The 14,275-nt window shown below is 40.2% G+C and overlaps 1 protein-coding gene across 1 annotated transcript in view; it reads left to right on the forward strand.

Annotated features, from left to right (window-relative positions):
- GALNTL6 (polypeptide N-acetylgalactosaminyltransferase like 6) overlaps positions 1-14,275 on the forward strand; it is a 496,763-nt gene that overhangs the window by 182,176 nt on the left and 300,312 nt on the right. Inside the window, exon 2 of the mRNA XM_033061069.2 lies at positions 3,671-3,779. Within this exon, the coding sequence (XP_032916960.1) occupies positions 3,671-3,779 (109 nt within the window). The remainder of the gene's footprint in view (positions 1-3,670; positions 3,780-14,275) is intronic.

Genomic DNA, 14,275 nt, shown 5'->3' on the forward strand with positions numbered 1-14,275 from the left:
CGCCCCCCATGCTGCCTGCAGGGAGCCAGACTCCACCCACAGCGCAACAGAGTAACAATTTGTAACAATCGCGAAATGCCGGCTTTTACTAGCGGGTGCTCGGCTTGGCACCCTGGCTGGCACTTCTGAGGTTGTAAATGTCAAAAAATTATTCACATATTAGCCGCTCCTGAGTATAAGCCACATTTCCGGTTTGGGAGCAAAATCTTAGTCAAAATGGTGCGGCTTGTATTCGTGAAATTACTGTACCCCTAGACTGAAGAATTTCTTTTGTTGCCTTTAGCATCTTTACTTACATGTTGTGATTAATTTTATTTCACTTGAGTTCTTCAGTTTATGGTTAAATATGTTCAGCAAAAATCCAGAATCCAGATTCATTAGCACACTCCATTTTGTGATTGTCATTCTGAGACGGGATGTGGAGTTGCATGGGCATTTTTGTATGTACTTAGAAGTAGAAACACTTGGTGGTTGTTATTATCCAGCCATTGCAGAGGGTCAACCTGTGTATAGCTAAATCAGAGCTGCTTCTAGTTTGATGTAAAACAGTTTAAATTGTCAATATAGCAAAAAAGATGGAGAACTGAGCAAGAAAACTATGTAGGGAGAAGACAAATGCTAGAATAGGAATACTGTATTATTTTTCTTGGTTTTTTTCTTCTTCCATAACTAGAAATGGGATATCTTCCAGTCCTTATCATCTGCATAAAAGAGGCATGTAAGCATACTTTGGGTTTTACTGTGGAGCCTTTTAGCAGTTTTAAAAAATTCTAGAAACTGGTTTAAGGTCTTTCAAAATGCAATTTGTTTACGCTTAGGAAGAAGTGAAATGGAGAAACTCATTTTCTCAAGTGTTTTTGTATCTTGTTAAACAATATAGCAACTTGAAAAAGAAGAAAAAGTAAACATCTTTCATTTGCTGACAAGAGAGATATTTAGTTGAGGGACTGAAGGTGGTTCAGATTTCAGAGCTAAAGAACGTGCACTGCAAATCTTGCTCTTCCCAGAGTTTGTCTGTGCAGCTCAGCATCCCTTTGTAAGCCCTGCTTCATGCTGACCGCACAGGTGAAACCAGCGTGTACACAGAGTGAATCTTGTGAAGTCCAGTCCCTGTAGTGCTCAGTCAGCATTGAGGTGGTGCTGTCTGAATGCTGGTCTTACAAAGTGGCATGCAAGAGTGTTCTATTGAATTCCCCTTGCATTGAAAGAATGTTTCAGCTGAAAAATTGCCATGGTACAATGTGAGGGAGTTAAAGGATTTATTAAAAAGAAATCCCAACAATCCAAACAGCTGTTAAACAGGAACTTCTAATGGCACCAATACAACAGTTTGTTTCCTATTTCCTCTTAGGGCAATGTTGCTGTTCCAAAATATGAACCACAGCAAGACTTACATTAGTTTTTGTTGATCATGTGATATTTGGATATATATTTATCCTTTCTCAAGATTAATTTTAGTGGATATATTTTTTTAACTATATTATGCTTGCAAGAGAGTCCCCTGGTACATTAGACTTGTAAATGCTATCAGTAAAAGTAACTACATGTAATTAATATTTTTAAAGACTAATGGTATCAAAATGCAAATAGGTAACAGGAAACCAGCTGTAAACTCTATACTCAGTTTTCTTTCAGTGTCCTGCAAACTCGCCGTTTAAATAACTACTTTTAGAGAAAAAAGCCAGCACAGGAATAAAAGGTTGCAAAAATTAACTTTATCCTGCTTTTGATAGTTTCAATAGTCTCGCATTTTTGGAGCCAAGTGGTTCACACCAGCTGTACCCATACTGAGAAGGGCACAAGTTTAATTGAAGTAAATCTGTCTGGGTCTGACTTTTAAAGAACCAATTACTGCTTTAGAGTAGAGTATTTTAGAAATTTGTGCTTAAGAATCATGATTAATGCTGTTGCAGCTTGAATTCTACCTTATGCTTCTGACTTTAAAACCCAAGCAATTTCATATTACTATTAGAACATTAACCTTGTTTGAACTTAAGAATTATTGAAATTAATTAGATCATTTTAATGACATGAAAGGTTAGATATTTTGATAGCCTGACATATTTTTATCAGGATGTATTAAGTTCTTCAGTTCTTTTACATGTGAACCTCTGACTTTTATCATATTAAAATTTGACAATCATGTTTTCTTGGAATACGTCTACAAAAGTGGTAATATAATAATAAACTAACTAGACTGTAATTTGGCATTATGTAACATAAGTTACCTTTAATACTAAAACTTGTAGAAATGTTAGCAGAGTGTGATGGATTTTCCTCAGTATTTCAGGGATTTGCTGGAGAGCACTGAGCTTGCGACATTTTTCCCTGAGTATCCAGCATTCTCAGCTGACCCAAAACAGATATTTTCAGCATAAGACTTTGTCAACCAGGATTTCTGGCATCCTTTGCTTGAAGGTAACCAATCATGCCTGGCATTGGTCACTTCTTGCTTACAAATCCAAAAGCCTTTGAAACCCAGTTTTAAGTATGGCTTAGCAACCAGATCTGCATCATGTAGCTTGGCAAATATTTATCTGTCCTAGAAAAAAGAAATCCTAACTGAACATGCTGGGACAATTTCACTGGGAGTCAGTGCAGCCATTAGTGTAAAATCAGTAAGAGGTATTGGGGAGCCCAGTGTTCATTGGATTTACAAACTTCAAACATGAAGTGCAAAACTTCACTGTTACACAGGCATGAGGTTTTTGGAGGGCTTTCAGTGTTTCCTAGTAGAAGGCTCATCAGATGTTGTGTCCCTGGAACTGCTCTTTGAGTGTGTTTTCTCATAACTTTGAAAACATTTCTAGCATGCATTTCATATATGCCTTTTGTTCTGGACAACTTACTGATTTAAACCTACAAGTGGCAGAGCTAGAGTTTTCATGTTATTGCTATTAGCAATGAATGTACATTTCGTGTACATCTAATGGTACTTTTTGATTCTAAATTTTCAAAAAAATACTAGCATTTGGCAGAAAGAATCGGGGGGGGGTGTGGGAAAGGAAGATAATCTTGCTTAGAAACAAAAAGCAGTTTTTACCTTTACCCAGAAATTTGGAGTGACTTTTCTGGGTATTCTATGGGGGTGGGATTGGTGTGGTTTTGGGTATTTTTCCTCTTATCGCTTATCACGAAGATATACAGGATTTGAAAGTGCTTTTAGAATTTCTTTTGATGCAATTCTTTAACCTTGTGTGAATAACTTAGTAGCAGCTATTAAAAAAAAAACTTACGGTAAAAATTAAAGGGGAACATAGCAAAATGCAGAGTAACTATAACTCCAATTTTGCACAAGTGATACTTTGAGGAAAAAATCAAAGTCCTTCATGGGTTGAAGGAGAAGGCATTTTTGAAACCTGTTCAGTTTAAGTGGTCTGTTTAATCTCCATGAGCTTCTTGCCAAGCAGTCATATTGGAACACTGCTGAAAAGAGAAATGTTAAACTCCAGATGTTTGATATGCTTCAAATAATTGTTTGTCAAGAGCTAAATTCACCATTTTCTCACAGTATTTCGAAAAATAGCTTCATTTACCACTGTAAAGTTTCAATATTTGCATTGAATAAACTGAATATGGCTACTGCCACATTAGGAGGGTTCCTCTGTAATAATATGAATCACATATGTATGTATATATTTATTTGTTTTTTAATTTACTGTTTTCACAGACACTTCCTTTGGGGCTGGGAGATGGACAGCTCTTTACCTGGACTGATGGCCTGAAAAGGAAGGACTGGCATGATTATGAAAGCATTCAAAAAGATGCTATGCGTTCAGGTATAGATGAGTTCAGAACAAATTAAAGTGGTTTGTTTACTCATTCTTTCTCTCTGTGATTGTATGTTATTTTGAGTCCTTTAGGAGGCATTCCTATCAGCATTTTTTTGATTGCAGCAATGTCACAAGGTCATCATACTCTGAATTGAGAGGTCAAACCGAGCACAAATAGCTTATCTTTGAAAGCAGCTGAGTGACAATGTATTTCTTGCTAGTAACTATATAATGATTGTACAATCAGCAGAAATGTTATCAGCAAATTACTTTTTGTGTTGGAGTCAGTTGTCAGACTGTGACCAAAGAGAGTGTTGGTTTGCAAAAGGACTTATGCTACAAATTAAGCCAAATTGTCCCTAAATCAATGAACAAAACCTGAGTTTGATGCCCATAGCTGCAAAGAACCTTTGACACTTTTACCATTGTCAAACTCTGATCCTTTAGTCTTGCTAAAGCAGCTTCATCTCATTTTCAGTTTACAGTTATTTGAAAATGAGAGAAAATTGTGTTTGCAAATAGATTGAAGGACACTGTTATAGTGAATAATATAATTTTAATGTACCTTCACATGCTGCATCCCATACATGCAGAGAGAATGGTTTGTATTCCTCTTTCTGTCATCAGACCATGTTCAGATTTGAATTCTTCTTTTACAACATAATGTACAACTGCTCAACATGCGATGAATTAAACCAGAAGGAAGGAAGAGAAACAGCAGTTGAATTACAGTAAATTCACGAATACAAGCCGCACTGAATATAAGCCGCATCACTGGGTGTTGGCAAACATTTTGGTTTTTGTCCATAAATAAGCCACACCCGAGTATAAGCCGCTCTGTGTTCGCAGCGAGGACCCACGTGCAACAAAGTTGCCAAATAGTAACAGAATCGCGGCATGGCAGGGTTTACTGGCTCGGGTCGGGCCATGAGGGCTCGGGGCTGCCGACAGGGCTGGGTGGCCCAGCTCGGTGCTGCCGCTCGGCGGGGCCGCTCGGGGCCGGCCGCCACCACCGCTGGGCTCGGTCACCCCGGCCCGGCACTGCCCCGCGGCGGCAGGGGGAGCACAGAGCCCACCGGCACCTGCGGCGGCCATGGGAGCCGGGGATGCAGCCTGCCTGCTCCTGTGGCAGCGGCACGCGGGGACGGGAGCCCCCCGAGCCGCGGGGCCAGCAGGAGAGAGCTGCCCCACCTTCCCCACCCCCTGTGCTGCCTGCACAGAGCAGCTCGACCCGTCACGCAACAGAGTAACAATTTGTAACAACCGCGTAAATGCAGGGTTTTACTGGCAGGAGCTCGACTGTGCAGTTTACACTGACTTGGTTTGCACTCCCAGGGTTGAAAATGTCAGAAAATTATTCACATATTGGCCGCACCTGAATATTAGCCGCATTTCTGGTATGGGAGCAAAATTTTGGTCAAAATGGTGCGGCTTGTATTCGTGAAATTACTGTACACCTTAATCAGTGTTTGAAAGTCATTATTCTACAAAGGCCAATCTACTATTGTAAAACAAATTATGCTGTCTTGATCCCACTGTCTTGAGACAGCCAAAACCTCCCCCAGAATATCTCTATAACTGAATCTCGTTGAGAGAGTCATAGGACTTGGTAAGTACTTAATTTTGCAGGAGCCTGAACTCATAAAATATTGCGAGTGTATGTTAATTTTGTAAGCTATTTTTCCTTTTCTCTTTTGAATCTCGATCACTAACTAAAGAAATTATCCTTTCCTCCCACATGTGCTTAGGAGGTAAAAAAGGTAGGGAGGGGAAGGAAATGATTCTATGCAATTTGGTAGTTGTCAGATCAATAATTGCTGTGTTCTAAATTGCTAAATGTAAAATGACAAATATGTAAGAGAAAATGTACAAAGTAAGAGCAGCATGTATGCAGAAACTTGCATAATATGTGGGGAATATCATGCTTGGTGGTTGGAATGGATGTGCATGGATTCTTTGGCAATGTACTTTTAGTTTCTAAGTATGCAATGTGGATCCCATATATTTCTGACAATAACAGTAATACTTATGATTGTCTGATAGATAGCTTAAAGCATTGCCAATGAAATACAAACCATTGCATGGAGTCGGCTGAGAAACTGAAAAATGTTATGCAGCTTTGTACTTCCCAGTCTTAAACCTAACGTCGTAACTGTAGTAGCATGTGAATATTGAGATATTCTGACTTATTTACATTTTTTATGAACCTTTTTTTTATTTTTATTTTGCCATTTGCTGAGTTTGATGTTTTAGAGTTATCTTTTAATTAATTTATATTTGTTGTTATTATTCAATAGATTAAAATACTTTTTAATGCTCATTGAAACTCAAAATATGATAATACAAATGCAAAACTAGAACATCTCAATGCACTCTTTTGGGCCATGCTATATATAATTTCTCTTCCTAATAACATTACCTGAAAAACATTATTAGTTAAAAATCTATCTGAAAGCATGATGTTTAAAGGGCTTCTCGGGACATTTCAGGAAAGGCAGCCAATGCCTACTGTGCAGAAAAGAAGAAAGGAGTGAAGTTGTTTTGTTGGGGTTTTTTTAATTCAGTCTGGCTGTTTATCTGTAAAGTTTAAGATTTCCTAAGCACTGAGAATGTGAATTTCATAATTTCTAGTTATGGAGAGGTACCTACTAGTTTCCTCACAACCTCTACTGTTCCATGGCCAAATATTATGATTGTTTTTCATTCCACCAATTAAAACCTATGTTTCTGAATTTGAGTGGTCTATCCTCTTGAAATCGAAAGTATGGCCTTTTGTATGACATGCAGAGGAAAAAGTATAATTTCTATTTATTTTAAGTCTTTTAGCCCATCTGTTTTTGTCTCTAAAATTAAAATGGTCTTGCGTATAAATCCTGAAATGAGCTTATGTTGCTTTTGGTTTTGCCGGGCCTTGTTGGAACACCTGAGGTTGAAATGTGTGTTTATGATGCTTCTATTGTTAGTTCACATTTTGTTAGCATGGTGGTGCTACTTGAGAAGATACTTGAAGTGAAGGATGAAGAGGCAAGGCTTTACAAGTAGCCAGAACTAAATTTAAAAGCACTTGTAAAGACTTTCAAACCAGTTCTAATAATATTAGTTGGTTAATTTTGATAGAAGAATTCAAGAAGACAGGGAAGTGCTGTTGGGGTGCATAAGTACTAGTTCTTATACTGTTGGTGGAACAGGGAAGTTACCCATTTAGTTCCTAGTTAACCAAGCCCTGATTTTTGCAGTGTCAGAAAGGAATATATAATTACTTAAATATACTTCTTATCAGTACAGAGTAGATGTAGTGAAATTAAGATTCAGTTATTCAGTCAACCAAATCACTTCCACTGTTCTCTGAATATTACTCTGTCATTAGCTCAAAACCAGTGACCAAAATACAGGAAAAGGAAAGCAAAAGCTAACCTTAAAAAAAAAAAAAAAAGTAATTCTTAACTAAATAGTTGTGATAGATACTTTAAAAGGAAGGAGAAAAAAAAAATGAAGTTTAATTGCTTCCATTTTCTAAAGTGAACCATTAAGTCAATCAGATATTACAATGGATTGGGAGGGAACAAAATAAGCTAATCAGAGAAACTGACTTTATTGGAGTTTATAAGTCGTGCCAGCTTTTTGACAAGAAATCAGAATTTAAAATAAGACCTGTTTCTATTAATTTCTTTTCCTTTGGGAATACAACTGATGACATGCCTTGATGAATAATATGCTTAATTTGCATTAAAAATATGAGAACTGTAAACAAATGCAAATCCTACATCTGTCAGTTTTTGTTTTGGTAAGTAATAAACAATGTCTTCTGTATATCAGAAGAGTGCTCTTGTGTTCAGAGTGGTGGGTGCACCCTACATGATTGCAGCCTGCGTAGCAATGACCCAGGCAGCTCCTGGTGTGTGTATTAGCCCAGCTACAGCAATGCTTGTTGTGTCAGGGCACTGTAAATCTACCTGTATCCCTACAGAGAGTAGAGATCCTGGATGCTGAGGCCCCTGGCTTTGCCATGAATCAGTTATTGTAGTTGCCATTTCTTTGTTTTATCAGATACTTCCCTACTTCAGCTGTACAGGGAGGACTCCGGGGACATCTCTACCAAGACGTTCATTCCAGGGGCATGGCTGTTTCTGTGGCTCTGATAGCACTGGTTTTCCATGGCTTCTGTGCAGAACTAGGAGTCTGAGTGCTCCCATGACGGATGAGATTCACAGGAGAGAGCCATGAAAGCCTAAGTTAGTAATTCAGAAGCATCCATGAGAAGATATCATGTTGTTTTCACCTCTGTTTGTGTCCTGGGTTGTGAGACTAAAAGTTCTCAAGAATCAGTCAATGTCACTGTTCCTTCATTTCTGGAAGTTATTTTATCTATTTCACTCAAGAAATTCTCAGCTTTATCATCAACTATGAATAACAGCAGTAATGATGAATTACAGCCCTTCTCAGACAAGAGGAAGGATTCATGAGTGTGATTCCTGGGCTTTTAAAGAAGAGCAGATTGGCTATTTATATTCAAATATGACGCTGTTTCTGATCATGACAGCATATTTCTAACTACAAGTGATAGCTTTTCCAATGTAAAATACTAACTGCAAAAGGGTAACAGATTGAATAGGAAAAGGGAAAAAATAAGGTTCTATTCCTGAAAGTGTGTAATCAATTCCATCAGTGATATTAATAACTGATAAGATACACATAGAAAGACTATCTACTGCAAGTATTTTTGTTTTCCATTTTTATTCTTTAAATACAGTCTTTTATTTTTTCCTTTATAAGGCTTTGGATGTATTTTTGTCTGATTGTATGTGTGTCCTGAAATGAATACATTCTAATAGGTGGATTAAAAATTTAGTGCAATAAACTAATTACTGAGGGAATGATAAAATATAAGAAGCTGTGTTAATATAAATGTACAAAACGCTTTGTCTTCAAAAGAAATTGGCTAAGGAATAGTATAAGTGACTTCAGGGATATGGCTGTCAATACTTTTATGTTTGACTGTTGAGGCATTTTGGTCTTGTCTGCTAATAAGATCTCAAAGGAAAAACGTTTTCGAATGTGTCGTAACACCTAGTGTCTATTCCAGCAGTTACTGAGCCATTTGCAGTCTTCATTCCTCCTATTTGTATGTTTAAGCCTTATGGGAAGGATGAAGGTTGTAATTCTTTCCTGTATTCAGTATTGTCTTTACCTTTCTGCTTCTTCAAAATGTTACCTTGACTGGGAAAAGGGGATTTTAAAGATCTTGACCTTTACATGCCTCAGTGCAGGCATTTCATAGAGATTAGTTCTATAAACAGACAGTATGCTCTATAGTTCTACAGACAAACATTCATACAGATTAGTTTTATAAACAAACTAAGCAGAGATATTGAAAAATAAGCGACCTGTGCATGTTTGTGATGATAGTGGAAATAGATTAGAGCTCTGTATTCCTGGGGTAGAATGTCAAAAAGAAGGCAAAGGACACGAGCAATAGCAAGTGGCGAACAGCTGAAATTTGTGTCACTTAAAGAAATTGTACACTGGTGATCCTTTCACATCACTTCTGCTCAAATATTTTGTTAATCCTTATAATAATTTTGAATAGTGCTCATTCTTAAATTCAGAAGAACTTGTCAAGCTAGTGCCAGAGTGTTTCTAGAAGATATGAAACAACATGATACAGAAAGCAGCATTATTTGTAATTCCCTATTGACCATGAAAAAAAATTATCTCAGTGATATTTATACAGATAAATGTAATAAAAAATTGTGCAGGAAAAAAGTATACACTAAAATACTGATTTACTTACACCATATTTCATATGGAATTATGCCCTGGGGGTTTTGTCAGCCTTATATATTAAACAAGTTTTCTAAATTTAACTTAAGTCTTTGAACTTGCAATTCCTTTAGAAAGAATTTGAGGATGTGCAGTGTAATTGGAACTGTAGTGGTAGCCAAGGTCTCAATAAACAGTCATAATGTAATTGTTCATAGCATTAATCATGAATATGCTCCATGCAGTTTACAATGTATTGTTTGTAAAAGAGAAAAATGTTTGTCAGTTTGTCTTAATGCAAATCCAACATAATTAAAAAATTCTAAACATTAATGTTAATCATGGCTTGTCAAGGAGACAGCACATAAAGGATGTGTAATATGAAAGATAGATGCAGTTACATAAAGTGTTTCACATATTGAAATGCATTTGCTCCGTAAATAAAGTGCTGCAGACTGTGATCTGATTCTACTACTCAATGCTCTGGATGTTCTATTGAAAGCAGTGAGATCAGCCTGGAGCTGAGTGCCAAGCACAATTAAACTATTATACTCTTAAATGCTGATTTGGAAAGAGATTTTTTTTTTTTTTTCAGTGGTGCCTTCTTTAGAAGTTTAAACCCTGATAGCTAGGAAATATGGTTTGGGGTTTTGGTTTTTCATCACAAGGCCTTGTTTTCTGTGGGTAACTGTGGACTCAGATTGTGAAATGGCATATCACAGTATTATTGAAGCAGTAGCTTGGGTATATATTTTCATTGGATCTCAAGTTACAGCTTTATATTACACTGCTGCAGAAGAAGCTAGGAAGTATAAAGTGGCAACTGTATAGAATTTGTCTCTGTCAGAAAACTCTGTCATGATAGAACTAGCTCTTGCAACTTAAATCTATGCATAAAAGCAGTTTATGGTTGGCAGTAAGTCAGAGCCGAGCTTCGAATTTAAAGCAAAATGCCTCTGTTACCTTGGCCAGATATGAGGCCCTTTCTGTGGTTGAAGTACAGTAGTTTCACGAATACAAGCCGCACGGATTATAAGCCGCACCCCCGGTGCCTCGACAATGTTGCTGTCTTTGTCAATAGATAAGCCGCACCCCGAATATTAGCCGCACTTTCGTTCGTCGCGAGAATCCGTGCGCAGCTTTCACAAATCGGCCAATTAGTAACAGGATCGCGGCATAGCGGGCTTTACTGGCTCGGGGCGGGGCCAGGCAGGCTCGGCCCGCTCATGGTTGCCGACGGGGCCGGGTGGCCCAGCTCAGCACCACGGCTCGGCGGGGCTGGCCGGGTGGTGCTGCTGCCGCCGCCGCCGGACTCGCTGGCCCCCCTCTCCCGTCAGCACCGCCCCGCTGCCGCGTTCGCTCGCCCGGCTGGCAGGGCTGCCGCCGCCGGGCTCGCCGTCCGCCCCGCTGCCGCTTTCGCTCGCCCCGCGCCGCGCCTCGCGAGCGCCGCGCCCGCCCCGCGGCGCTTTCGCGGCTCGCGGCGGCGCTTTCGCGGCTCGCGGTTCGCGGTTCGCGGCGGCGCTTTCGCGGCTCGCGGTTCGCGGCTCGCGGCGGCGCTTTCGCGGCTCGCGGTTCGCGGCTCGCGGTTCGCGGTTCGCGGCTCGCGGTTCGCGGCTCGCGGCTCGCGGTTCGCGGCTCGCGGTTCGCGGCTCGCGGCGGCGCTTTCGCGAGCGGCGCTTTCGCGGCTCGCGGCTCGCGGCTCGTGGCTCGCGGCTCGCGGTTCGCGGCTCGCGGTTCGCGGCTCGCGGCTCGCGGCGGCGCTTTCGCGGCTCGCGGCTCGCGGCTCGCGGCGGCGCTTTCGCGGCTCGCGGTTCGCGGCTCGCGGCGGCGCTTTCGCGGCTCGCGGTTCGCGGCGAGCGGCGGCGCTTTCGCGAGCGGCGGCGCTTTCGCTCGCCGAGCGGCGCTTTCGCGAGCGCCGCTTTCGCTCGCCCCGCCGGCAGGGCTGCCGCCGCCGCCACCACGCTCGCCGGCCGCCCCCTCCCGTCTGCACCGCCGCCGCGTTTCCTCGCCCTGGCCGGCACTGCAGGCCCCCGCACCGCCGGGCTCCCCCACGCTGCTGGCCCCGATTATGCTGGGCTTCCCCCGCTGCCAGGCAGCCCCACCCGCCGGCCTTCCTGCTTCTGCCATGCTCCCCTGCACTGCTAGCCCCAGTTCTCCCGGGCTCCCCCGCCCTACTGGCTCAGGCTCTGCCGCCCGCCCCCGACACTGCTGGCCCCGCCTCTGCCAGGCTTTCCCACCTCTGCCGGGGCCGGCCGGGCTCCAGCTTGGCTTGGGGCTGCCGCGGGCTCTCACTTCCGTGTTGGCAGCTTTTAGAATTTTGTTAATAGATTAGCCGCCCCGGAATATTAGCCGCACTTCCGGGTTTCCACCAAAATTTTGGTCAAATTGGTGCGGCTTGTATTCGTGAAATTACTGTAAATGTGATTCTTTCCCTGTTCTTCCCTCCATGCATTTTGGAAACTCATCAGTTAAACCATTTAAATGTAATTGGAAAACAAATGTTTAAGAGTTACCAGGGTGACCAAGGAGGGAGAAGCAGAGTTCATAATATGACTCCTGTTTTTCAGAACACTGAAAATTATCTTCTGCATGCTTTTCTGTGCTGAGAATTGGCATGTTGATTTTTACCTTGATAGGCAGGAAGAAAAATTGTGTTTCCAAAAACTTGGCAAGAAATATCTATTGACTCTCACTGTGTCAGTGGTACATATTCTTGAGTGAAATTAGTCTCCAAAATTCAAGAAGTACTCTCCTAGAAAGATTATTAAAGTTGCTAGGTTTTCATCTTTCTCTATATTTTCATCTGTGTGGGGATATGTGGTTTCAAATCCTTAACAAACCAAAGTTTACTCTCTAGTACCTTGTCCCACTGTATTTGAATGTTGATTTGAGTGCTCACACAATTTTAAAAAGAAAGAAGCTAAAGCAAAAATAAAGTAAAAAAAAAAACAAACAAAAAAAAAAACTACAAAAAAACTAAACAAAACAAAAAACCCCAAACCAATAAGAAGCAGATGCCATCTGTTTGTGATAGTCCCAAGTACAGTATTTACCTCTTCTGTAGAGCAGTGAAGACCTGTCTTCGTGGACTTACATCAGTGTTAGTGATCAAGAGCTGATATTGCTGAATGTATTTAACAGGTAATACTTGGGGATTTAATAGCGTTGTTGTCTAATAAAAGAAGAAATTGACTTCAGAAGGTTTATGTTTGGGGTTTTATTGGGAGGTGGGAGTATGAGAGGACATGTCAGCTAAAATGGATCTTTTAATTTGGCATTTGCACTCTAAATTGAAGGTTCAGTTTTTGCCTCTGCTAGGCATCTTTCCCTTTGTGCTTAAACATTTTCAGGACTGTCGAACTAATATTTACTAGGAGTTCTTTGTAGATACTTGGCTGGTTTGGTTTTTTGTTCATTTTTTATTTTAAAGACAGATGTTCTGTAGGAATTCTGGAAAAAGGATTTTATCTATGTAGTCTTCAAAAACACGGGGCTCATTTGCAGAGACACTTTGGAACAACCAAACAGCTTAGGAGCTTTAGGCTAGATCTGTCTATGTGTAAGGAGGAGAGCTCTATAGACCACCTAAATTGATCTTATTGACTCTTGTGATGGATGTAAAAATGATCAAGTTTTTCAGTTCAGGGCAATTGTTGCTTTACTCATTGGAACAAAGAAAAGTGGCTTAGTTTGCTGTGAAAACTCAAATACAGAGAAGGAGAGAAGCAGGGGACACTATTACATTCACAAAACCATTTCTGGAATATTGTTTTAGCCTTTTGGTCTTGAAAAAGCCAACAAGATGCTTGGATTCCTAAAAAAAACACAAAACCCAGTAAATAGTGCCTACTTTCCTGTCATAGCTTCTTTCTTTTGAAGATATTAATTAAGTTTGCTAGTAAAAAAGTCTCTTTTAGTTATCTCAATGCAATTTATGACTGAAATATGTGTAAGGTGACTTTCTTTTCCTTCCTATTTTCATTAAATAAGCTGACAGAGGAAAATTATTGGACTGGTGGAACCATTTGTCTGACATCCAGTGAATATATGTGAAAAGGTAGAGATATATGATTGTTTTGCTATAATTTGCTTTATAGACACTAGCTCATCAAAATATGCCCTGTAATCACTGCTTCTCAAGGAACAGAGCTACCTTTTGGATGGCATTGTGTAACACAGAGTTGTTGGCCCTGCATGCTTGCAGTGAAATGTTGTCTGGGGGAATCTGTCTTCCTAATATAAAGAAAGTAGAAAAAGAAACTACATTTCTAGGAGTGACTTTTTGTTCTGCCAACCTGTGTGATAGGTCTGCTGGCTACAAGGCAGAAATAAAGTTTTTTACTTTTTTAAATAGGAAATCTTGATTAAAAGTTGCAGGCAATGTTGCCAGTTTTACTATTCAGGAATTTCAGTGGAAAAATGCTCAGATTTTTTAAAAAAATCAAGATGTATATTTAAGTTTAATTATAGGTATTCTTAAAACATAGAAACAGTCTTTCTCCTAAAATTTCTCAAGAAATGCTTTAAATTTTTAAAAGATAGCTGAAATAATTCCAGGTTACCCTGACAATTACTTCTATTTTACATGCTAAGTAATTAGATAGCTTTTATGTGTTTTTGAAACTACTGTTAATGTATATGAGGTTACTGGTACTTGCTTCTTGCAGTTTTATTCCATGCCAGTTTACAACTGATCTGAAACACAGTGAGTACTGGTGTGTTGTCCTAGTTTGGAGGACAGG

Source organism: Catharus ustulatus, chromosome 5 (genome assembly GCF_009819885.2).
Source record: "Catharus ustulatus isolate bCatUst1 chromosome 5, bCatUst1.pri.v2, whole genome shotgun sequence".
NCBI lineage: Eukaryota > Metazoa > Chordata > Aves > Passeriformes > Turdidae > Catharus > Catharus ustulatus.